This window comes from Gobio gobio (genome assembly GCF_949357685.1).
Source record: "Gobio gobio genome assembly, chromosome: 1".
Taxonomy (NCBI): domain Eukaryota; kingdom Metazoa; phylum Chordata; class Actinopteri; order Cypriniformes; family Gobionidae; genus Gobio; species Gobio gobio.
Window position 1 is genome coordinate 41586854 of NC_137097.1, and position 24105 is coordinate 41610958.

Consider the following 24105-nt stretch of genomic DNA (forward strand, 5'->3'; position numbering starts at 1 on the left):
AAATGCGATTATGCCTTGTTTATATGTGATTAGAATCCTCTATAAACAAAAATATATACATTCAAATCCTCTTAGAAACATTCATTATATCTTAGGCTCATGTTCCTTTATCAAAACTTCAGCCTGCAGACAGAAGAATTGATAAAATACAGTGCAGGACGTACAGTACGCTGTGTACTGTGATAGGCATATACAACATTTCAGTTCATATACAATGCAGAATATTTACAGTAAAACGTTTTAAAATTCTCATTCAGAGCTATGACTTGGACGTAATGTTTTTGAAAGGTACAGGCATGTTACAATTAAATTGAAATGCAGCTTAATGTAATAAAGTAATTTCCCATCACTCACCGAGTCTTGTATATATCATGCACAATTTGAGCAAAATATTGAATTCTTTTCTGGGCCTAAAATATGTGAAGCAGTAATACCTCCTGTAAGCTTTCTAAAATGTAATAGAAATGTGTCTTGTATTGTATTTTGGTGGATATTTATAACGTAAATCTGGCAAGGAACATTATTAATTAGGCTAATATTTGTTCAGAGTTGTACACTCAACTTCAGAACTCACTATGTTAAGCACTCTGGGAATTATCTTGTACTATAAATTTAAGCAATCAAAACTTCGCCTGGCAGCTCCCATCAGGTGGCAATGCAAAACAGGCTAGCAAAAACAAGGTTTGAATGGCTTGTCTTTCCATATTAAAAAAGATCACTAAAGTAGAATAGTCAAATTTTGAATAGCTAACTGGCTATTTATATAGCCATAATATAATATTTTTGGCACCTATACAAAATGTTTAACAAATAATGTTGTGAATAGTAATACGCATGTTGAGTCTCTTGTACTAATTAATAATAATAATAGTAATAATATATAATACATTATAATAATACCACCATAAAACAAGTCATGGCAACATGTTTTTTCATTACTTTAACTCAAAATCATTTAACCAATTTCAACCTATTTTTTCAAGTTACAAGATTCAACTCAATTTAAGTCAGTTTAACAATTTAAATGAGTTGAATTGAGTTGAAATGATTTGTAACGCCAATTTGATTATGTAAAAAAAAATAAGGCATAGGTAGACATTTTTACAGTGTAATAATAATAATAATAATAATAATAATAATAACAACACTTATTATTAGTAGTAATAGCAGTGTTACTAAAATGCGTATGCTAAAATCCAAATGTCAATGCTAACAAAATGTTACGAAATCTGTTTATGCTATAAAATAGGTATATATTCTGTAGCTATTGAGTTTTCAACAACCAGTATGCATAAGTCGACCAGTAATATTTGGTAAAGCAATTTTGAAAAATGATTTGTTTACTGCCACACATTCAAATTTAAATGTTCGTTTTATTAAAGGGATAGTTCACCCAAAATTTTAAATGTTATTCTTCAAAATATCTTCTTTTGTGCAGAAAAAAGAAACTCATACAGGTTTGGAACAACGTAAGGGTGAGTAAATTATGATGCCCCCCCATTTTTGGGTGAACTATCCCTTTAAATTCAAAATGTGCACTTTGTGAATTAATTTGCCAAAATTGAGGCAAAAACAGGATATATTGCGTGTCTGTATGCACACGTATGTCTCCAAAACGTTTGAGCAAATGCATCATCTAGAAAGCATCTCGTTTTAAGTGTCATATTATTATAAGAGCAATTTGCAGATTTCTTTTTTTCCAAATTGGCTCAAAAAATGTGCTTCTGGACAAAAACAATATATCAGATTGCTCTGTGACATACGTGTGTTATGAGGGGTGTGAGCATTTGTACAAGGGGAGGTGAGGGATAAAGTCCTTCAAAATGTAACATAATCCAAGTTAAATTAGTATTACGAGAATCCAAACTGGTTAAATCCAAACTGGAAAAGTCACTGGTGGAAACTAAAATAAAAGCTGGATTGTGTGAAGGATGCTAATCCACTACAAGCTGGACCAATTCAGATCAGAAGTGTCCAGAAAGTCTGCAGAAAATAAGCTAGAGGAGTCGTGTCCATTCATATGTACAATCCCTGGCTCCTCCCCTTCGGTCCCGCCCATTCCGAGCTCCATCCAATCCATAGGATCGGGGGCGGAGTCAACCAAATCTGAAGCCGAGTGATTGGAAAAGCTCATGTCACACGTATCCATCGGGGAACGTGGGTGGTCTAGGATACTCGGTGTGCTGAGCATTTGGTTGTGGAGGTCGACGATTAGCGTTGTCGGTCCTCCTGGCTCCACTCCCAGCAAAGGTTTGCCAGTAGTGCTTTCCAGGAAATCTTCAAGACGCCCACCTCCTGTGTCACAAATGCTGTGAGCCTTAATTGATGGAGGTTGAGATTCGAAAATCAAAGATTTGACGGGTATATCAGAGGCAGGGGAAAGACTGAGAGGGAAGGAGCTTGAGAAAAGGGGCGTGTTTGGCCGAAGCCTTTCAAGAACAGGATCAGGGGCGGCTTTGAAATTCTCAGAGATTTCTGTAGGATGCAGGAAACAAAGCATGAGCAACTATACACTTTTCTCCTCTAAATTACTTTGGATGACAAAACATATTAAAATAAATAAATCAAAAATCACCTCCACGCTGAATTAGGATGTCAAACAGGTCGTCAACCTGCTGATGGCAGCCATTCTCCTGCAAGAACAGCAACATCATTAGATAAGCCAACATGGAGAGCTACTGGGATTTCATTCGGTAATCAGATCTTGGATCTGCTCCCCGAAATCCATTAACTCATTCAGAAAACAAATTAAATGGGAAATCAATCCTAAATCGTGGATTTACAAATGAATGGGCCAAAAAATTAATATGAAACTCCCAGAGAGGGGAACAACAGAAATTTGACAGTACATGGAAGAGAGATGGAGTACAAGACAGTACCTGATGGCAAAGAGATATGGGTGAACACAAGGTGGAAGGAGAGAGCAAAGCATGCTGGTCCAAACTCAAACACATCTTCTCCTGACAGACAGATATGGATGCATATTAAATGAATCGCTCTGTCATTATTTACTCACCCGCATGTTATTCCAAGTCATTTTTCTATAGAACACTGACTCCATAAACAAGTTTACGGGACAAAAACACCAAAACATGACATTTGCACCATAAGAGTAGCCCATTTTACTTCTTATCTTCTTGGAATGTATGATAACTGTACCTGTAATAATCTGTAAGACTTTAGTAGTCGTTTGAACCACATTTTTGTGGCGCTTATTTGATGCTTTTGTAGATTTGTAGACAGACAAATGACGACATACATGTTCGGAACGGCATGAGTGTGATAAAATGACAGAGCGTGGTGAGAAGAAATAGAGGTATAAAAGCATTTGGTAGGACAAAATGATACATAATGTGGTTAAAAGAGATTTTAGAGTAAGATTAAAGGCACAACATGCAAGTTTTCACCACCAGAGGTCACATTTTCATAATGACAAAGGCAAAACTTGATGACGCTATGAAGGAAAGTGGAACGATGGGAGATGTCGTTTTCCACATCCAGAGACGTACGGAATTCATGAATCACGTGCACGGATGTGGAGGTAATGAACTTGTTTTTGTATTACCTGTATGTTTGATCACCCTATTTTATGCTTGCAATATGAATTATGAATTTATGAATTAGCTGCAAGGAATGTGCAATGTAATGCTATATTAGCCTGTTACTGATATGTGACTATTTGTCAAATTATTTGGTGGGTTAATGCTGCACAGTTTTCTGTGTTTAAAACAATCGTACTAAAAGTACATTTGAACTAACCCACAGTTTGCAACTAATGGCTAAATATTTTTGTGCAACACATACTGCACAAATTTGTCGCAAAGATCTCGAAAACGCCACGGCGATAATGATCCTTTGTTTTATTTCCCCGTGTTACAAGGTCAAAGGAGGAGATGGGAACCGGCAAACATTTCAAACATTTTAATAATAAAATAAACAAACCGAAAGTAAAAGCGGCAGCCCCTTGCAGATGACTACCGCACACACATAAACAAAACATAACGTAAAATAGTCCAGGCCTGGTCCTCTCTCGTCCTTCACTGTTGTTGCTCCTCCTTTTATGCTTCCGAAGCTCCTCTGTGAGAGATACGAGATCGCGCCGTTTGCTTGCTACGCTCCGTTTGTCCCAAAGCCTGCTTGCTTCAGTTGATCTACATTTATTTGGATTTCCAGTACTTGCCAATGAATAATCGTGACCCCTGATGACTGAACGACACAACAACGCCGTGCTAGATGCTGTATAACTACCACGTCCACATTTGTCCACATTATGTTCCCATGGTTTCTACAAGGATAGTATCATTGTGTCATTGATAGGCGACAATGACAAGGGACGAGCCATTATTTAACATGGCAATTTCTTTGAATTTAGAAATCCTTGGGAACTTTTGGGATAATCAAGTACACAAGTGCATGAAATATATCACACTGAGCAAGTAGTTTTTGGATATTTTAGTACAAAAATCGTACATATCGTGCCTTTAAGTAGAGTTGGTGAGGTTTATGATGCCATGCCAAACTATCAAATTAGTTACCATGCATGCAGCAATAAAAGTCTAAAGATGTTGCAACAAACAAGCCGAGCACTATTTATATCATAGACCTATAAATCTGTACTCCACTAACAGAATCTGTGCCATATAGCAGTCTAGACACAACTGAAGTTCGACTGAAATTCCTATTAGAATTCCTGCCTCGTATGACACAGATTTTGTTACTTAGCTGTAGAAAAGAGTCTTGCTGGCCCCAAGACAGTCTTTACATAGAGTACAGACACAAACATAAGCTCTGCTCCAAAAGCTTTTTTTGTAACTCTTTCCAGCTTTACACAGTCAACAATTCTTAATCTTAGGTGTTCTGAGCTCTCTTTGGCTTGAGGCATGCTTTACATGAGCCAATACTTCTTGTGAAGAGCAAACTCAAAAAATATTGAACCAGGTTAGCTGATGACTGCAGTTAGCTTCCTGTGAAGACTAGGGAATCACATTTTAACTGTCAAACTTTTGAACAGTAGATATTTGAAACCCAAAGGTTTCACATACTACATTTGAATTTAGCTAAAACAACATATATTAGAAGGCACCATAATGTAAATGGCATCTATAGATGGGCATCAAACATAGTTTTGGAACGGATCTTTTAGTACGTACTACGTACACAAACAAAACACTTACATTGTTGTTGTTGTTGTTGGGAGATGAGGGGACGGGCTCTGTGTCGCTCATGGAATACACTGGAGAGAAGAACGGTTGGAGATTGGCTGGTACTGAGATGGATGTAGAGCTTGATGATCTGTAATTGGTCGTCACGTTTAGGTCTGGCTTTAGTGCCTGTCAAAGTAAAACATGCATCTCAATTAGTCCCAATGTTAATTAGCTAATATCCCATGCCTCCAGCCCTCATTTGAACACCACTGACAGTGATTAATCATTAACATTTTAATAAGCGAGTTTAAAAGCCTCATAATTGTGTTCAATGACTTGTCAAGAATAAGTGATGCTGCTTTATACATATCATTCATTTATATGAAGGAAAGATGGTAATTTTCAGCAAAAGTCCTTCCCTATTAGCTATAATAGATTCTCAATTACACTGGCAGCTTAAAGAAGGAACGCTAAATTCTGAATAGTGTACAATACTTGTATAGTACGATATTAGGAGTATGTAACAAGTATACTGTCAAAACATGCAGTATATAGAGCACAATGCATGTGGCGATTGAACTAGAAGTAATATCATCTGTGACTTATCTTTTTCTCATTTCATTGATCAGACTGACATAAAAGTTAACTTTTTTAGTTAACACAAAATCATGTGATCATGTATGGATTTTGTATTCAAAAATACAATTCTGTTTCACATACAATTTGAAAAAAAGCGTATAATGTGTTAATAGTACTTAATTCCAAATAGCACAATGAATAACAAACCTTTTTGATTGGCTGTTTCAAAATGACAGTTTGTATGGGCTGGTTGTCATTGTTAGGCAATTCAGTCACTGATTGGTTGGGTAATGTTGTGGATGTAGACTGTCGCCTCTGAAAATGACATAAACGTCAGTGATTACATAATAAATGTATAGACTTTGACTTTAAGCATGGATGCTCCACACCATGAGTATTACCTGTAGTTTGATCTGATTGGTTACTTTGCCCTGGGGGCGGCGGCCTCTGGCTGGTGCGTCTGTGTTTTGATTTGACAGCGTTAGCAGGAACTGGTTGCCATTACTGTCGGTCACTATCGTGGGGGTGGAGTTTGAGTTAAGTCCGTCCATGGGGAATGAAGAAACAGGACTTGACTGCTGGTTGGTAAGTGCTTGAGGCAACTGCTGGAAAAATGGAGAAGACAGAAGGATAGTAAAAAAACATGAGATGCTCCACGATTTTCCATTACAATAAAAGTTAAGCATCTGACTACTGCTGTGCCACAAACGTAACCCCAGGGGGCCGCAATGTAGTGCTAGGGTGTCAGCGTAGAAACATTGTACTGACTTGTTTTTGTTGGTTGTGCTGTTGTTTTTGTGTTTTCCTCTTCCTCTGATGTGCTTGCTGCTGCAGGTTACGCTGATTCTGTTGCATTACGAGCTGTTGTTGCTGCCAGTCTTGCTCCAGCTCTGCTGCCGCCAGCATCCTTTGCTGCTGCTGCAGCTGCGACTGCTCTGCCTGCGGGAACACCTGTGGTTCTGTTACCATCTCACTCTCCTCCATTACCTCTATGACCTCTTCCTTTATGGTCGCCCTGACCGCCTCCATAGTGACATGAGGAAGTTCCTCTTTGACTCGGATTGACGCGCCCACCCCGTTGCCCTCCAGCTGCGAGCGCAGCGACTCGACCAGCTGCTGCTTCTGCAGCAGCATACGTGTGAGTTCCTGAATGCGCAGGTCTTTCTCCTGCAGCATCTGGTCCTTGTCTATAGGGGGCGCAGCAGACTGGGACACCAGGCAGCAGGAGGAAGGAGACGTCCGGATGCCGGGCTCCTCTTTAATGCAGATCGCTGTGGGGAAAGGGGAAGAAGGCTGCAAGGACAGCTGGGTAAGAGGAGAGGTTACCTAAAAGGAACATACATGAATATTATGAGCTCTTGTTCTTAATATTACAGATTAAAACAATTCCAAATACTCACAAACTTACAGTATATAATTGTATAAATGTAATAATTCCATTCTTGGGGAATACGTTGTCTACTGAGACACAAGTTTAATCAACAGAAAAGTCAACACTGGAAACGGCTGACATTACAATGTGCAATTAATTGGTGAACGATTTTGATGGTGTGATTTCTGACTTGCAGCACAGCTACTCCAAAAAAACCCCCAAAACTTTACTATTAAATAATTATAAATTGTGATTGGTCTACTCTGCTCTGATTGGTCAGATGGCCCAGTCTATTGTGATTGGTCTACCACTTACAGCGTGTGTCGGAAACAAAATGCCTATTACTATATCTAAAATTCAGCTCTGGATGCTTCCTCTGCGCTTGATACACAGTGATACAAAGAAATGCATTGGGTTTTGCATATCAATTCCAGCCCATTTAACTGTTGTGGAAGTCTAGCCTCAAGCTCACATCTGAATGGTTTGTGGTGAGTAAACATTCGGATCTTTGACACTCGACAGCCTCTAGCTATTTTGGTGCAATGCTTCATTGGTCGCTTCCATTGCAGACACAGTGTAAGGTTATCTGCAAATGCCACTTTGTACACGCTTAGTAACGTTTCACTATCGCTAATCCACAAGTGAAGGCTAGTGGTAAGAAAGCATAGAAGAAAATATTTACCATTTCCCCAAAAGCATCCCCATTACAGCTCGCTTCATCTGGGCTCAGGCCAGTGGATGAGCGCTCTGAGTGAGCGGGGGAAACCGGAGGGGAGGAGCTAGTGCTGCCAAACTGCATTATCTGCGATGCTGTCACCTGAGCTCCACCCCTTTCAGCAGTGGCAACGAATGGGAAGGAAGCAACCACCATGCTCCTGTCTGTTAACTGGATGAAGGAAGAGTCTCCTCCCGCTACAGGGGCAGGTGTTGTGTGTGTGTTGGTTTTAGAAGATGTTGGTGCACTGGTGCCACCGTGCTGCTCCTGAAAATTCTTCAGCCGTTCGATAAGGTCATTTTTGGTGCCCGAGACAGTTAAGCCCCGCAGTTTTAACTCCAGCTTCAGCTCTGCCACCTGCAGGAAACAAAGAGAACGACAGGATGTGACATGAGTTCATTTGGATTCAATGTAATATTGAATAGGCAGTCAGTGATGAATACTGTTATTAAGAATGATAAGCATAGCACGTGATTAACCTTTAGCTCTTCCAGGTTGGGAGGAAGAGGCCCTATTTTAATCCCTCCTCCATTTGCAGTGGTCTGCTGATTTTGACCAGTTAGATTAGTAGATGTTGATTGAGGTTGCGTGTCATTCCTGGATGATGATGGGCCACTGGCATGCTGCTGATCAGCAGGAGGCCTACATAAAGTGCAAAAAACAATATAATAACAAAAATGTATACACTATTCAAAAGTTTGGGTCATTAAGTTTTTTTTTTTACTTTTACACAGCAAGGATGCATGAAATTGATCAAAAGTGATAGTAAAAACATTTCTAATGAAATATTTCTCAAAATATTTAAATTTCAAATAAATGTTGAGCTTTTGAACTTCCTATTTATCAAAGAATCTTGAGGAAAAAAATGTAATATTAGAATGATTTCTGAAAGATCATGTGACACAGAATACATGAGGAATGGCTGCTGAAAATGTAGTGTTACCAAGAAAAGGAATACAATTATAAATTTTATATGAAATTGAAATGATAATAATATTCCACAATATTACTGTTTTTACTTATTTTGCTCAAATAAAGGCAGCCTTTGTGAGCACAAGAGAGTTATTTCAAAAAACATTTGAAAAAAAAAATCTTAAGATTGATATATGTATATATTCAAAAAAAATTCATTAAAAATATATATATATATTCTTTTTTTTAAATACGATTTTTTTCTCCTACAAATCTTAAGATTTTATAAAAAAAAATTTAAAAAATGTGCAGAATTCAATATATAGTCAATATACAAGTGTGTGGTGTATCTTACTTGGGTGGAGCAGGTAAGATGGTGTGGTAGTTGTAGTTTTGCTGCTGTTGGTTTATGATTTGTAGCTGGAGGAAGAGCTGCTGTTGATAGAGGAGTTTGGCGTAGGAGGAGTCGAGCAGAGGAGGAGGCTCACGCTCAGCTTTCTGGTCCGGAGGAACATACTGGTGATATTTCAGCTTCTTTACTTTTGGTTTATTGTCTCTCACCTTCTTGGATCGCTGAGTAGGGCGCTCACTACTCCCTTTACCACCCTAAAGAAGACAGAAAGAGATTACGATTAAGCATTAACATGTTAGTTATTCAGACAAACCACAAGTCAAAGGGACAATAAACTAGTAAGGGAATATCACCTTTTGACCAATGACATTTTGATGATAATGACGTTTCCAGTTTATCAATTTAAATAAAATATAGTTAAATGCTACTTAATAGTGTCCAACATATTTTCAATATGTCAAAAAATAAAGGGCAAAAACTAAGAGTAGCATGGAAGAGGATTTATCTTGTGGCATTATGGCACTATGCATGATAGGACACGTGTGCATGACTTTAAATCGTAATTACAGCTGTCCTGGGTTAAATGAGGAACCGTCACCTTTTGTAGTGCAGCAGCTTGCTTGTGGCCTGTTGTTCCATTGGCTAGTTTCTGCTGAGGGGCGGGGCTAGCTGCGTTTGGCAGTGGAGGTGGAGGAGGAGGGGGTGGGACCTAAAAGAAACAAGAGGAGCACATGAACTTAAGGAACTTCATTATGACTGCGTGACTTTATTCAGAGAGGGCGGGCATGTGTGTGTAAATGTGACTACAGGACCAAAACATTAGTGCAATGATGATCAAGTGCAATTACACGCATGCTTGTTAAAACAAGTGTGTGTGAAAGTGTCTGTGTGAATGTTTAATGAGCTGAAGGAAGATGGTGAGTGTTGCAATTTGCAAATAATTCAGAGCTCTAGCTGACTGAGCATGAGGAGCTACACAAAGACTTCAAAGTGTGTGTGTGTGTGTGTGTGTGTGTGTGATATTCTGATGATGATAGATTATTACTTTATAAACCAGAGAGGATTTACTGAAACTACCAAGATTAGCGCAGGTGTCATGGAAAACAAATTGAGACTTCCTGTATGTGTTTAAGACACTCAATTCACATACAATGCGCTAAAAGTATGGATGCCATTTGTAATACATGCCATACTTTTACATACCACAAATCCCTTTATCACATATCGTTTGCAGTGTTTAGTATTATTTATATTCTATTATAGAGTATATTAATACTTTGAATTATCCTTCATTTTATTTTAATTTTAGTTTACGTTTGATAATTTAGTTTTGTGCTTTTGTCATTGTTATTTTAAAATGTTTCTATTTAGCTTTATTTCAGTTTTAGTATTTTAGTACTTTAACTCAAAACTTCTTTTATTTAAGTCAACGTTTCTGATGTTCGTTTAAGTTCTGATCTCATATTTATAATTTTATTTTTCTTTAATATATATTTTAGGACAGTCAAAAATAACACAAGTGCTCTAATTCATATTTTCTTTACAATACATTACAAATATTTAACGCAATTAATGTAGCATTCGTTCCCCCCCCCCCAACACTTTGGCTAGTGTTACAGTGCATGATCCCGTTATCTGGATTCCACTCGCCAGCTCCCTGAAGTAACAGAGAGTGGACGGCTGAGGATGGTTTGCATGTACCTATCCTTGACCTATCCTATGATCAGCCAATCATTCATTCAAGTGCTTTTAAACCTTACCGGTATCACCGGTAGGGGCTTTTAAACAGCTCATTTGAAAGCGAACGTAAAATGCGCACGTCTGCACAGGCATTTGTAACGGTGCGAAGCAGAGCGAGTATTTTAAATGAATTTCTATGGAAGTTGAGCTTCCATAAGAATAAACTGAAAACTCTCGCTCTGCTCTGCTCGCTATGTGCCAGTGGACACACACCGCTATGAATGCCTGTGATGCCATGCGCAGTTTACTTTCACTTTCAAATTAGTGCCAATTCTGAGGCGGATTGCTTGAATGGTGGGTTCATTAGCCTATTTTTCTTAATGAAAAACATAACAAAACAGTACAATGACAAACTCGCTAAAATAGGAGCTTTTACGTTTCGCTTTGAAACCAACTCTTTCGCCATTTTCTTGTCATTTAGCTCCTCACTCTCGTGATGAATAAAATCTGACTCCTGCTGCTGGTCTGTGCTGTGACTCTCGTTTGGCTCATGCTTTATTAAGCAGACACGTTCATTTTATTACTATTAAAAAAAAATCGAACCAACAGTGGTGGGCGGTGCCGCGGTGGGCAAGTGATGTAACCAGTGTTGCGGCTGAACACCGTCAACACCGGCTATCGCAGCAAACCTGTCTTTGAAGCAGTTCTCAAACAGTGTGCCAGCGCGGATTTAAGTTCTCTTTTTTTGTTTTAGTTAACAGTAACAACACTGACTGTTTGCATGTTAAGCCCAAACTACACTTCCATTACTTTTTGAGGCATAATTTTATGTATGAAAATTATGATATGGCACCTGTTTTGGTGTTGCTTCATTGGCTGGTATCTCAGGCGGAGAAGGTAAATGGGCGTGGCCAGGGGGAGAGTCCTGACAGAGTGTCTGCTCTGGTGAGAATGCATCACTGCTTTCCTCATCAAACGAAGAGTTCTCTGCTTCTACTTTTGGAAACTCTGTCTCTGAAGGTGAGAGAGAAAGCGAAAAAAGGACGGTCAGTGTAGAACATACAGCATTTTTACATTGTCTAAAGAAAACATCAGTGGTGGGTGCTAGGGTGACCCAGGAGGTTGATTCCAGGCTCAAAAAAACATGTTTTTACTCTATGTTTTTTTTTTGCATTTTAAAGAGTTCTTTTAAAGAGGTTTTTTTTTACCACAACTGTATTTTAGGTGTAATGTCTGATTGCTTAGTAAAGAAAAAAGATATTATGTATGCCCATAGCTCAAACATATGGGATTTATCATATTGCCAATACATAAATAAATGGTTAAATAAATAAATAAATAGTTTTAGCAATAGAAATACTCAGCGATCTTAAATAAGAAAAAAATACATTTGATAAAACATGAAAGAAACCTCTGATCTTAAGCGCACTATTTCCCTGTTTCACTTACACTAATATTGCCCTAGAGTGAATAAAAAAATCTTTAAACTCCACTGCATGATATATATATATATTTAATTTGAGTGTGCTCTGAGAATGTGGCATTATGCCGATAATCATTAACTCTCTAATTAGGTTATTTAAGGATTAAAATAGTTTAAGTCATTCTGTGCAAATGTCATTTTAGCGTTCCTTCTCTGTGCTGCATTGTGTGACGCTGCATAAACTTCACGGTTAATCGACTCTTGCCACCACAGAGTGGCATATACTGTATGAACAGGAATGTAAATTCCCCTCTAATTAATTTAACTTGGTGTTTGACGCACACCAATCTCATTACCATAACTCCGCATTAAATTATCGCCCTCTGCACCGCTGCAGGAACGTGGCGGGATATAAATATGAAGATGAATGCGCATATACCACCAAATAACGGTGCTAGAATGAGAAGTGGAGTGGCTGTGAATGGATATGCTGTAGATTGAGGAAAAAAGGGAATGATCCAGAAGAAATGTTGAGTGAGAGGAATATAAATACGAATGTTAGTGTCGATGGGAGAATTAACTTACAGCTTCGGTCACTCACAAAAACAAATGAATAAATGAATAAAGAGACAGATGGGAGGATTGAAAAGGGCACAGATATAGACAGATAAAGATTTGGATGGATTAAGTATGCAGAGTATGAAAGAGAGTCTGAAAGTTCAATAAGTTGTAACTGGTATCTTAGAGTTTCATTAAATTTGTAATCAACTGGTGCTGAGCCAATTTGTTTTTTTATGCCGATTTTTTGGGATAATATAATGGCAATATATCTATAACTGCAACAACTAATCAACAAAACTGAAAATAATAAACAACCAATTTCTTACACAGTTGTTTTTGTTTAATATTATTTATTCAGTTTATACTTATTCATAATTAATATTATTTGTAGTTATCTAAACTGGCAAAAAACATTTTGAAAGCAGAAGAGCAGTTTATATAGTAATTGCTCATGCAATTACATATTATATATATATATATATATATATATATATATATATATATATATATATATATATATATATATATATATATATATATATGTAATTGCATGAGCAATTACTATATAAACTGCTCTACTTATATATATATATATATATATATATATATATATATATATATATATATATATATATATATATATATTACATATGCCACATGTCACTTCACTTCACTTTCACATATACATACATACATATATACATATATATATGTGATGGGCATAGATTAATTTTTTTAATCTAGATTAATCTCACTGTAATCTTGGAATTAATCTAAATTAAAATGGGTGATTTGAATTCTGCCGAAGGCATTCAGAATATGTGTGCTCGTAAGTGATCGTTTGTCTTTTTGTAGTTTGAATAATAAATAACTTCTGTCCCTTTAAGACCTGACGCACGCATGGATCCCAAAACACTGTTCCTGTGAGCTGGTTACAACTGTGTTTACGTTAAAACTCACCAAGACGGGCATTGAGACATTTTTGAGTGAATTTGACCATTAATAAGACGGAAAAAGGAGCTCATTTTTGCACTTGTATGTCAGAGGCGGCTATGTGTGTGTGCGCTTCAGATGCGAGCGTGAAATCTGCGGGAATTAGTAGAATTAACGTTATGTGCAACCCCGCGCGAAATTCAGACCGGTCACACCAATACTAACACGCAGTCGTGAGGAAAAACCCAGCAGAACACCTGTTCGCCATGTTCAGAGGGTTAACCGGACTGAATGAGAGGAGGCGGTTGCGTGTCAACTCGCTGTCGCTCGGAGAGGAGAGTGCAGCTGATATATCGATACTGTAGAAAATGAGTATCGTATCTTTTCAGATATTTCAGTATCGATACATATCGAAATATCAATATTTTTGACAACACTAGTAGGCATACACACAGGTTCGAAGACTCGTTCTCTCGCCCCCTACAGTGCAATTCGGCTAGGTATACATCCGCGCTAAAATATCAAGGTGAAAGTCATCATAGCTTGCGTAGTATAGACCCAGCTCCCAACCCAACTTTGAGAATAGATTAAAGGTGATATTTTTTTTAATCGCCCGATAAGAGTCTCACGTTAACGCAGCACGTTTAACGCCGATAACGGCCCACCACTAATAATATATATATATACATATTTATATATACATAAGTGAAAGTGAAGTGACGTGTGGCCAAGTATGGTGACCCATACTTTGAATTTGTGCTCTGCATTTAACCCATTTAACCCATCCACACACAGTAGTGAACACACACACACCGTGAACACACACCCAGAGCAGTGGGCAGCCATATTGCTGCGGCGCCCGGGGAGCAGTTAGGGGTTCAGTGCCTTGCTCAAGGGTCTCACCTCAGTCGTGGTATTGAGGGTGGAGGAGAGCGCTGGTTATTCACTCCCCCCACCGACAATTGCTGCCGGACCTGAGACTCGAACCCACAACCTTTCGGGTTACAAGTCCGAGTCTCTAACCATTAGGCCACGACTGCCATATATATATATATATATATATATATAAAAATGTATACACACACACACACACACACACACGCATGTTGGGTTTTCATGTTTTATGGGGACTTTCCATAGGCGTAATGGTTTTTATACTGTACATACCGTATTTTCTATCCCCTACACTGCCCCTGCCCCTAAACCTACCCATCACAGGAGACTTTCTGCATTTTACATTTTCAAAAAACATCACTTAGTCTAATTTATAAGATGTTTTCCTCATGGGGACCAAAAAATGTCCCCACAAGGATGAGGATTTCGGATATTGCCATCTTTGTGAGGACATTTTGTCCCCATAACGTAGGGATTACCAGTCCACACACACACACACACACACACACACACCGATCAGGTTATTTTTAGGCCTAGATATATTATACAAATTCAATATAATGATGGAAAATGAGACATACATACATAAAAGTTTAAATTAAGTTAAGATAAATTAATTAAAATTAATTAAACAGAACTAACACAAGGGGGAACTACTACTCATGTTAAATGGCTAACTGTTTTCAGCTAGAATATTGGTCAACAACTAGATAAAGCTTTTACTCTACTGTGTGATAATTGTTGTGTTTCTGGCTTTAATTTAGTACCTATGATGACTTGTTTGAGACTGCTGTGAACTGGAAGGATGTTTTTGTGAATGAGCTCCATTGGACCAGGCCGCTGGGAGATTTTATCGTTCAGGTCGTCAGCTAGACGAGCTCGTTTCAGCAGAAGCTGCTTGGCCTGAAGTGATGGCTCCGCTGACGTCTCTATATACAGGAAATACATACAGTTAAATATTCTGTATATAATCCAATCATATGGTTTAAAACTTTTTGAAAGCCACTGTGTATGTCTTAACCTCTGGATTCTCTGTGAGGTGTGTGTCTGTGTTTGAACTGTGTGTGTGAGTGTGTGTGTGTGTGTGTGTGTGTGTGGGGGGGGGGTTATTAAAATCACCTTCAAGAATGTGCATCCTGACCAGCTCTGACCTCTCTGGACGACTGCGGATCTTTCTCTTCAGGTAGTCCTCAGTCTGAGATACAGGAAGAAAGTATGAGAAATAAAGTGAGGGTTTGTTTATTTTGGCTTTATTGAGAAGAAAAGATGATTAAAAAATAAAAATGGAAGACTTACCCTAGCTCGTTCTAAACTTCGTCTCTGCTCATGAAAGGACGCAGAACTTTTTAGTGCTGGAAGGCAAAAAATATACAAAGTGAAAAGACAATTAAATACAAGTTGACATATACATGTATAAAGTTTCTCTGTTTAAAAAAAGAGCTGTGAGAATGGAAAATGTTTTTTCGCTAAATTAAAAAAAGCATAAATAGCAAACTTGTTATCTGCGGCGTGTAGATAGCAGGCTACGTTTCTGCTTTAGAGTGGTACAAATACTTTTCATAGCTTTTTTTGGATCAGGTGAAAATTGTATTTTTATATAAATGAAAAAAGGGCTTGTAGAAGACCTTGATACAGGAAGAACATATTAAATTGCATCTCTTTACTCCAGGCACACATACACATTTGTACACACACAATCTAAAAATAATAATCGCAACAGGCACATCTTAGACAGTTTAATCCGGCATATTCACAGTCTGAGAACTATGTGTGTGTGTGTGTGTGTATACGTCTGCCACATATTTAATACACCTTGAAACGCTTTCTCTTCCTGGTCCACAGTTGTCAGCACACTGTGTCTCCAGTGGAGATAGAGAGAGAACCAGAAATGTATGTAACCTTAAGAGAGCTGCGCTTAAACAAATGCCCACAAACCTCATATAGACTGATAAAGTCATACAGAAAAATAATTACTTCAAGTTATTGCTGCATGACTATATATATATATATTTATTAGGATTTTTTCCGATATCCAATATGCCAATATTTTTCAACTTATTTACGTTCAACCGATATGTTTATTTTTTCCCTTTGTTTGGAAACAATACCATTTTGAGCAAAACTTTTTTTTCTTCATTCTGGTTTCTGCTGCTGTGGACGCGTTCATTTCGATTAATTAATCTGAGGAAAAATAACACATAAAAGAAATAACAGATCCATTCTGTATTGGACTTTGACCCTGAGCTGTAAAATGAAGGAGGGAGATCCCCTCCTGAGCTGTAAAATGAAAGAGGATCATTGATTGGAACATTTACGAAGCCTATATAAAAACGGCTTGATGGAAGTGCTGATAAAATAAAGTCGACTGCGATGTCCTGCAATGTCCACTATCCTACCCAAGAGCGTGTCATATACACGCCATAAAGTGCGTATCATTTGCACGCGAAAAACTGCGTAGCGTATACATTCCACGACACAGCACACTTGAACTATTGATACGCATTCTCAACAGGGAGCGCGCACTCTTAAAGGGGCCACACTATATTCCTACTCGTTACAACGTCCATTCATTCAGCAGCCCAAATGAATACCTGTCTGTCATTAATGTTAATCAAACAACTACAGGTGTTAAATAAATGTATACATATTAAATAAACCTACTGTATCTGTATATTTTTTTTAAGAAATGTATTATTGTTTTTGTAATTTGCTTCTTTGTTCTTTTATTTAGCCTAAATTCAATTTCTCATATTAGCCATATTGCCCCTTGCCCACCTGCACATACCAGCTGATATACAATGTAGTCTTGATTTGGGTGGTCACTCTGCATTGAAAGTTTGAAAGGGTTTTAAATCTTCTAAATTAAGTAAAATTACTCAAAATAAAGTCATTTAAGCATGCCAAATTCAACTTTAATCATATAAAATGTAATTTCCAAGCAGCAAAATTGTGGCCAGTTAAAAAATGTGTAACTTTGGAAAACCACTAGCCACAGTGGCTGGTGAGCAAAAAAGTTAATGTCAAGCCCTGTTTGTATGTACAGTGAAAAAAAAATCTTCTTTCTGAAGCACTTTTTAAATTATTTCCTCAGCATATTAGGTCATATTGTTTACTGTTATGGTCAATATTTGAACAGTGAAAATAATAATAAAAGAGTTTTTGAACTTTAATGTCACTAATGCTGATTATTCATTGATTCATTTGAATTTAAATATTTAAAATACTTTCACAGCAAAAAATTATGTATGCGATTAATTTAGATTAATTAATCACAGAGTATGTAATATACATATATATATATATTTTCTTCACCACCTGTTTTTGTCAGATCCTGCTGACCCAACGAGCATTTCACTGTCCAATGGTCACGCCTTAACTGCAATGTCTAGTATTGCATTGGTATTGCATCCTTCTCATGGGCATTTAATACTTTTTGACTTTTCAGTCTGAGTTAAATCTCTTTTTTGGCTCAATTTATCTGTAAAAGAAAACATGCCTAATAATTCTGCACACCTGAATATAAGGTGATTTTCATTTCCAGTCTTCATGAACAATTATATATCACTTATGCATTATTAAATACTAAATCAATAGTAGTTATTAGGATTACTGTGGTTTGGAATTGGTCAAATGTGCCTGGAAAAAAAATATGATCAGAAAATCAACGTGCCTAATAATTCTGCACTCCCTGTATATATATATATATATATATATATATCTTGTCTTGTAAAAAAGTGCACCCTTTTAAATATCTATGATTTACGTATCAGGACATAAAAAATGATTGCAACATTTAATTTCAAATGATATTTTCAGTCTGAAACAAGTGAAAATTATTTTAGTTCCTATTGGGTACTGTAAGACATGAGATATTTTCATTTTTTGTTTCATCCATGCACATGGGACAGGGCGACTGGACTGTATTAAGGAGAGGATGACCGGGGCCATGTATTGCAAGATTTTGGGGAACAACCTCCTTCCCTCAGTTCGAGCATTGAAGATGGGTCGAGGCTGGGTCTTCCAACATGACAATGACCCGAAGCACACAGCCAGGACAACCAAGGAGTGGCTCTGTAAGAAGCATATCAAGGTTCTGCCGTGGCCTAGCCAGTCTCCAGACCTAAACCCAATAGAGAATCTTTGGAGGGAGCTCAAACTCCGTGTTTCTCAGCGACAGGCCAGAAACCTGACTGATCTAGAGAAGATCTGTGTGGAGGAGTGGGCCAAAATCCCTCCTGCAGTGTTTGCAAACCTGGTGAAAAACTACAGGAAACGTTTGACCTCTGTAATTGCAAACAAAGGCTACTGTACCAAATATTAACATTGATTTTCTCAGGTGTTCAAATACTTATTTGCAGCTGTATCATACAAATAAATAGTTAAAAATCATACATTGTGATTTCTGGATTTTTTTTGTTAGATTATGTCTCTCACAGTGGACATTTACGATGACAATTTCAGACCCTTCCATGATTTCTAAGTGGGAGAACTTGCAAAATAGCAGGGTGTTCAAATACTTATTTTCCTCACTGTATATACACATATATAAGTGGGGAGAGCAAGTATTTGATACACTGCCGATTTTGCAGGTTTTCCTACTTAAAAAATGACATACCTCTACATGTTTTGTATCATAGGTACACTTCAACTGTGAGAGACGGAATCTAAAACATCTAATCCAGAAAATCACATTATAGGATTTTTAAATAAAAAATCATACAATCATACAACTAAGGAGTGGCTCCGTGAGAAGCATCTCAAGGTCCTGGAGTGGCCTAGCCAGTCTCCAGACCTGAACCCAGTAGAAAATCTTTGGAGGGAGCTATAAGTCCGTATTGCCCAGCGACAGCCCCTCGAAACCTGAAGGATCTGGAGAAGGTCTGTATGGAGGAGTGGGCCAAAAGATTTCTACATGCTTTGTATGTGGGAAAACCTGAAAAATCGGCCGTGTATCAAATACTTGTTCTCCCCACCGTATATATACTTTTTTACAAGACAAATATATATATATATATATTTGTCTTGTAAAAAAGTGCACCCTTTTAAATATCTATGATTTACGTATCAGGACATAAAAAATGATTGCAACATTTAATTTCAAATTATATTTTCAGTCTGAAACAAGTGAAAATTATTTTAGTTCCTATTGGGTACTGTAAGTCATGAGATATTTTCATTTTTTGTTTCATCCATTTCCTTTTCACAAATTACAGTAATTATATAAAAAAACATATTAATTCACAATCAATTCTGCTAAGTACAATACATGCACTCCTTTTAAGACTCCTTCAATCTTTCGTTTTGATGTTCATTATACATTGCACCCTGCCTACAATTAATGATAATTACAAATCCACAAATACAGAAAAAACTAAACAAATATATATTATTAGAGATAAGTGCAATGGCAGCATGTGGAAATAAAAAAAGAGAGTGGGCTGGAAAAAAGCAAGAAAAAAAAAATGTCCTGTAGTTTATAATTTGAGAGATTCTGGTCTGTGGGTCTAAGTAGTTCATGCACTGCCCACAGCAATATGCAGCTACACACGCACATGCAAACACACGCCCTTTAACCCTGACCAGCAAAAACACAGAATACTTCATCTATGTGAACATTTTCAGCTTTAACACCCTATTAAACACCATGTCACCCAGCCGCCATCTTGATATTAAGGATTCATTGTATAATTGGATTCAAATACTTTATCTGACATCAAAATCTTGGACAGACCAATTACTAAGGCTAATTAGGAGTTAAATGAGGGTCCAACATTCAGATAGTACGACACAGTCAAAAACATGGCAAGGTTTGCCGTTTATCTTCAGATGAACAATTACTACGGCTGAAAAGGTGAAAATTAAGGCATTCATAGATGTCTGTAGAGGCTTTATGCAGTATCCAATAACATTTCATGTCGTTTTAGGTCATGTAATCAGAAGTTAAGCAGAAAGTCCCTGTAACCACATCCACTTCAAGACTCAGGCTCAAATCTTCAGGTTTCCTTTCTGAACTGCATCCTGGATATGCGATTTACTGTGCTAATAACTCAACTGTAACACATCTCCTGTGACTAAATCCATCAACTACAAACATAGTGTTATTAGAATCATTAATGTAAACTTAAAATACTTGCAAACATCTGTATTATCTTTTTTTTTAAAAAAAACTAATATAAAATGTAATAAATAATATAATATAAATATCATTTTTTCATATAATACAATTTAAAGAGATAATATAAATTGGCTACAAATAGATTTTATTTTTAAACACTTATTTAGATTTTCGGGTAAGATGTAAAATGTAAGATGACAGAAAATTAGAACAATCTATCAATACCATTTTGACTTGTGCACTCATTCACTAAGATGAACAGCTAATCAGAATTCTCACCCGCACAGACGGCCCGAAAATATGCTAAGTGTGTTGTTTTGGACCCTGATTTGCTATTGAGAGTATTTTTAATGTTTTTGTGCATGTGATAATAAATGTTGTGTGGACCCCAGGAAGACTAGCAGTGCTCTTGGGCATAGCTAATTGGGATCCAAATAAATAAACAAAATAGAGTGAAAGCTGATTAAAATACATTAAAAAGGACAAACTAAAAAAAAAAATAGAAATAACATTAAATTCAAAACTATAATATCGCTATTAAATAAGGTTTTTTTGAAATTGGAAAAACTGTAAATTTACAATCTGGCCCGATGGTTCTGATGCATCAAAGGTCAAATTGTTCTTATTTTTGATGGTTGTAATAATGGGTTTTAATGGGGGAAGCATTCATTTGAAAGTAGATGTCGACTCAGTCAAGGGTGATACAAGGCAGATAAGAGTGAAATAGGGCATTCAAGATGACAGGAAGTGCAGACACACACAGGAAGTGAAAGGGAGAAGACAGTGAAAGTAGGGCTCAGGAATATTCTAAAAGAGCTGATATACATTTGCACATTTGCTGGTGGCTTTTCCTTCCCCTTGGGATCCATATTTAGATCCAGACAGTTATTGGGTGAGAGCTGTAAAGATCCCCTCAGGTTGCCATCTGCTGTCATTGCCGTTTATTTCTATCTTGGAAAGAGCATTTCTATCCAAACGACTTTCTATATTCTCTCTTCAGAGTATGTAGTTTGCTTCGTATAATCAAAAGGATTTAGAAAGCAAATGGAAAGCAAATGGCTTTGATGATTATAGCAGGCGTCTGACCTTTTACTAACAGATATAATGGGAAACACGGCGTGTATTTAAATACACTGCTTATCACCTGCTCACTGGCTCAACAGAGTGTGTGTAACCCACCCAATGAAGAGCATGGCTAGTTATGCACTCATGAGTAAGAGCGCACAAAATATCTTCATCTTAGACTCATGTTTAAATGCGCTAATGTGCATTCTACACGCTGTAATGTCTGCAATACAAATATCTGCAGATATACTGCAATTAAAACTTGCTGCGCAGTATAGTGGATGTGTCTATAGAGAGAAATAAACATTAAGTTAAACATGTCATGCAGTAAGCGCAGTACTAGCTTGTAGAGTGGCTAACATTAGACTACAACTTACATGTTTTAAAAAATTAAATGTTTGAGGATGATGAATATTTGCTGAAGATTTGGATTTCCTGCCCAACATAATTACCACATGGCCGACAGTTTTTTTTTTTGTGCGACTAATTAAAATTCGGTTGACTAAGCCTCTTCTTGTTGACTAACGTTTAGTCGACTATTAGGGGGCAGACCCAGTAGTGTATGAATTTTATAAGGTTATTTTGTCATTCAACATCAGAGTCTGATAGCCCCTTGCCCTTTACATAATTAAAGCTGCAACAGTTGAGTGCATGAAGTGTCCAACATTCCAAACATACTAAAGTGCATCATCCAGGTATTTAAATTAACTTTTGAAATATTTATACTACAAAACATCATAGCTTTCTATAAACTCTATGGAAAGAGAAACAAGCTCCAGCTCCCTTTAGCAGCCTTGACAAGGAGTTCAAGGTCTCTCACACCAGAGAGGCACTACTCTATCGGGACTCCAAGGACACAAGGGTGGCATCAGCAGGCATCATGGTGCGGACAGGTAGGAAGTGGAGAGCACAGGAAGGACTAGAGACTGGCGAGTCCCGGCTGATACACAGGGCTTTGGTGGGCATTGTAGCTACAGGTCGGGCAGGGTTAGGAGCCAACCCACAACCTCACTATGACCCATGGTAGGGACTGACGCCAGCTAGTCCTGGAGGAGGTGTGTGCTGGTGCAGAAGAGAAAAGGACCTGCAGGCTGGTGGGTATGCGGCTGCAGGGGACATGGACGAGGTGGGAGGGTGTGCTGGAGAAGATGCTCTGGCAGACAGATCACCAGCGGATCAAGTTCTTGGTCCGAGCAGTCTATGATGTCCTTCCTAGCCTGGCAAATCTCCACATCTGGGACAGGAATGAGCGAATGACTCACCAGCATGTCCTCTGTGCCCTGGGAGGGGTTCCGTAGAGCACATCTGGGGAGGTCCGCTACCACCGGCGGCATGATCAGGTGCTTAAGTCCATTCGTGCCATCGGAGGAACATCACCTTTGTCAGGTCCGGGGAGCAGCCACATTCACAGCCCAAGCCAGCATCTAGGCTGTTAACCTCAGCTTCGGACTCGGAGCTTCATATCGATCTGGGGAGGCAGCTCAAGTTCCCGGACCACATCATGGAAACTGCATTGAGGCCAGATGTGGTGCTAACATCAGCCACTTCAAAACAGATGCTCTTGATAGAGCTCATGGTTCCCTGGGAGGATTGTATTGAAGAGGGGAAAGAACAGAAGCGGTCCAAGTATCAGGAGCTGGTGGAGGAGTGCAGAAGGACGGGCTGGGAGGCTTGCTGTGAGCCCATCGAAGTTAGGTGTGGAGGCTTTGATGGTCGGTCACTGTGTGGTCTACACGCTGGTTGGCATTACTGGGGCTACGAAGTGGATAGCCATTAAGTCCGCTATAGAGGCTGCAGAGAGGGCCTCCAGATCGCTGTGGCTTAAGAGGCTTTCTGTGGGCCAGTGCTGCTGTCTGATCAACCATGGCTGGGTCACCTGGGTGAGGGTGTATGATGTTGAAAGACCTGAACACCTAACGACCTCAGGAACATCACTTAACCCCCTCCAGTCGGCTGTCGCGCTGGTGTGATCAACACCGCTTTTTTTTTGGAGACTCAAATAACTTCTATATCATTATAATCTGTTACGTTTTTTTACTTTTATTTGTGTACAGTCACAATTAAAACAAAATGTTGTGCTTTTAGCAAAATAAAGAAAACAAACATGATGCGCAATCTGCAGCCTCTCTCTCAATGATGTCTATTCTGATTCTCTTCAGAAAATTACCTGTAGCTTAGTGAAAACTTATCACACAAACATGAGACATATGTCTAAAAAACGTTGAAATGTCAGGTTTTAAATAATGTAAATCAAATATTCTCTGTTTATGTAATCTGTTTGAAAAGAGAGACATATCAATCGTTCGCGAGTGTCTCATTATCCGCTAATGCGCCATGCCCACGGAGCGTGCATTCTTTTG

The 24105-nt window shown here is 38.0% G+C and overlaps 1 protein-coding gene across 5 annotated transcripts in view; it reads right to left on the reverse strand.

Moving 5' to 3' along the window:
* Positions 1-1801: 1801 nt before the first annotated feature.
* Positions 1802-24105, reverse strand: part of mrtfaa (myocardin related transcription factor Aa) — a 50719-nt gene continuing 28415 nt past the window's right edge. For 3 of the 5 annotated variants that reach the window (XM_079829886.1, XM_079829887.1, XM_079829890.1), the window contains 15 exons: positions 15862-15917; positions 15685-15760; positions 15333-15494; positions 11608-11768; positions 9673-9783; positions 9078-9328; positions 8290-8452; positions 7778-8167; positions 6492-7049; positions 6125-6328; positions 5931-6038; positions 5175-5330; positions 2880-2960; positions 2576-2633; positions 1802-2475 (listed from right to left, as the gene is read on the reverse strand). In XM_079829886.1, coding sequence (XP_079686012.1) covers positions 1943-2475; positions 2576-2633; positions 2880-2960; positions 5175-5330; positions 5931-6038; positions 6125-6328; positions 6492-7049; positions 7778-8167; positions 8290-8452; positions 9078-9328; positions 9673-9783; positions 11608-11768; positions 15333-15494; positions 15685-15760; positions 15862-15917 — 3068 coding nt within the window. In that variant the 3' untranslated portion in view covers positions 1802-1942. The remainder of the gene's footprint in view (positions 2476-2575; positions 2634-2879; positions 2961-5174; positions 5331-5930; positions 6039-6124; positions 6329-6491; positions 7050-7777; positions 8168-8289; positions 8453-9077; positions 9329-9672; positions 9784-11607; positions 11769-15332; positions 15495-15684; positions 15761-15861; positions 15918-24105) is intronic. The other 2 variants (XM_079829888.1, XM_079829889.1) reach the window with 2 other exon arrangements.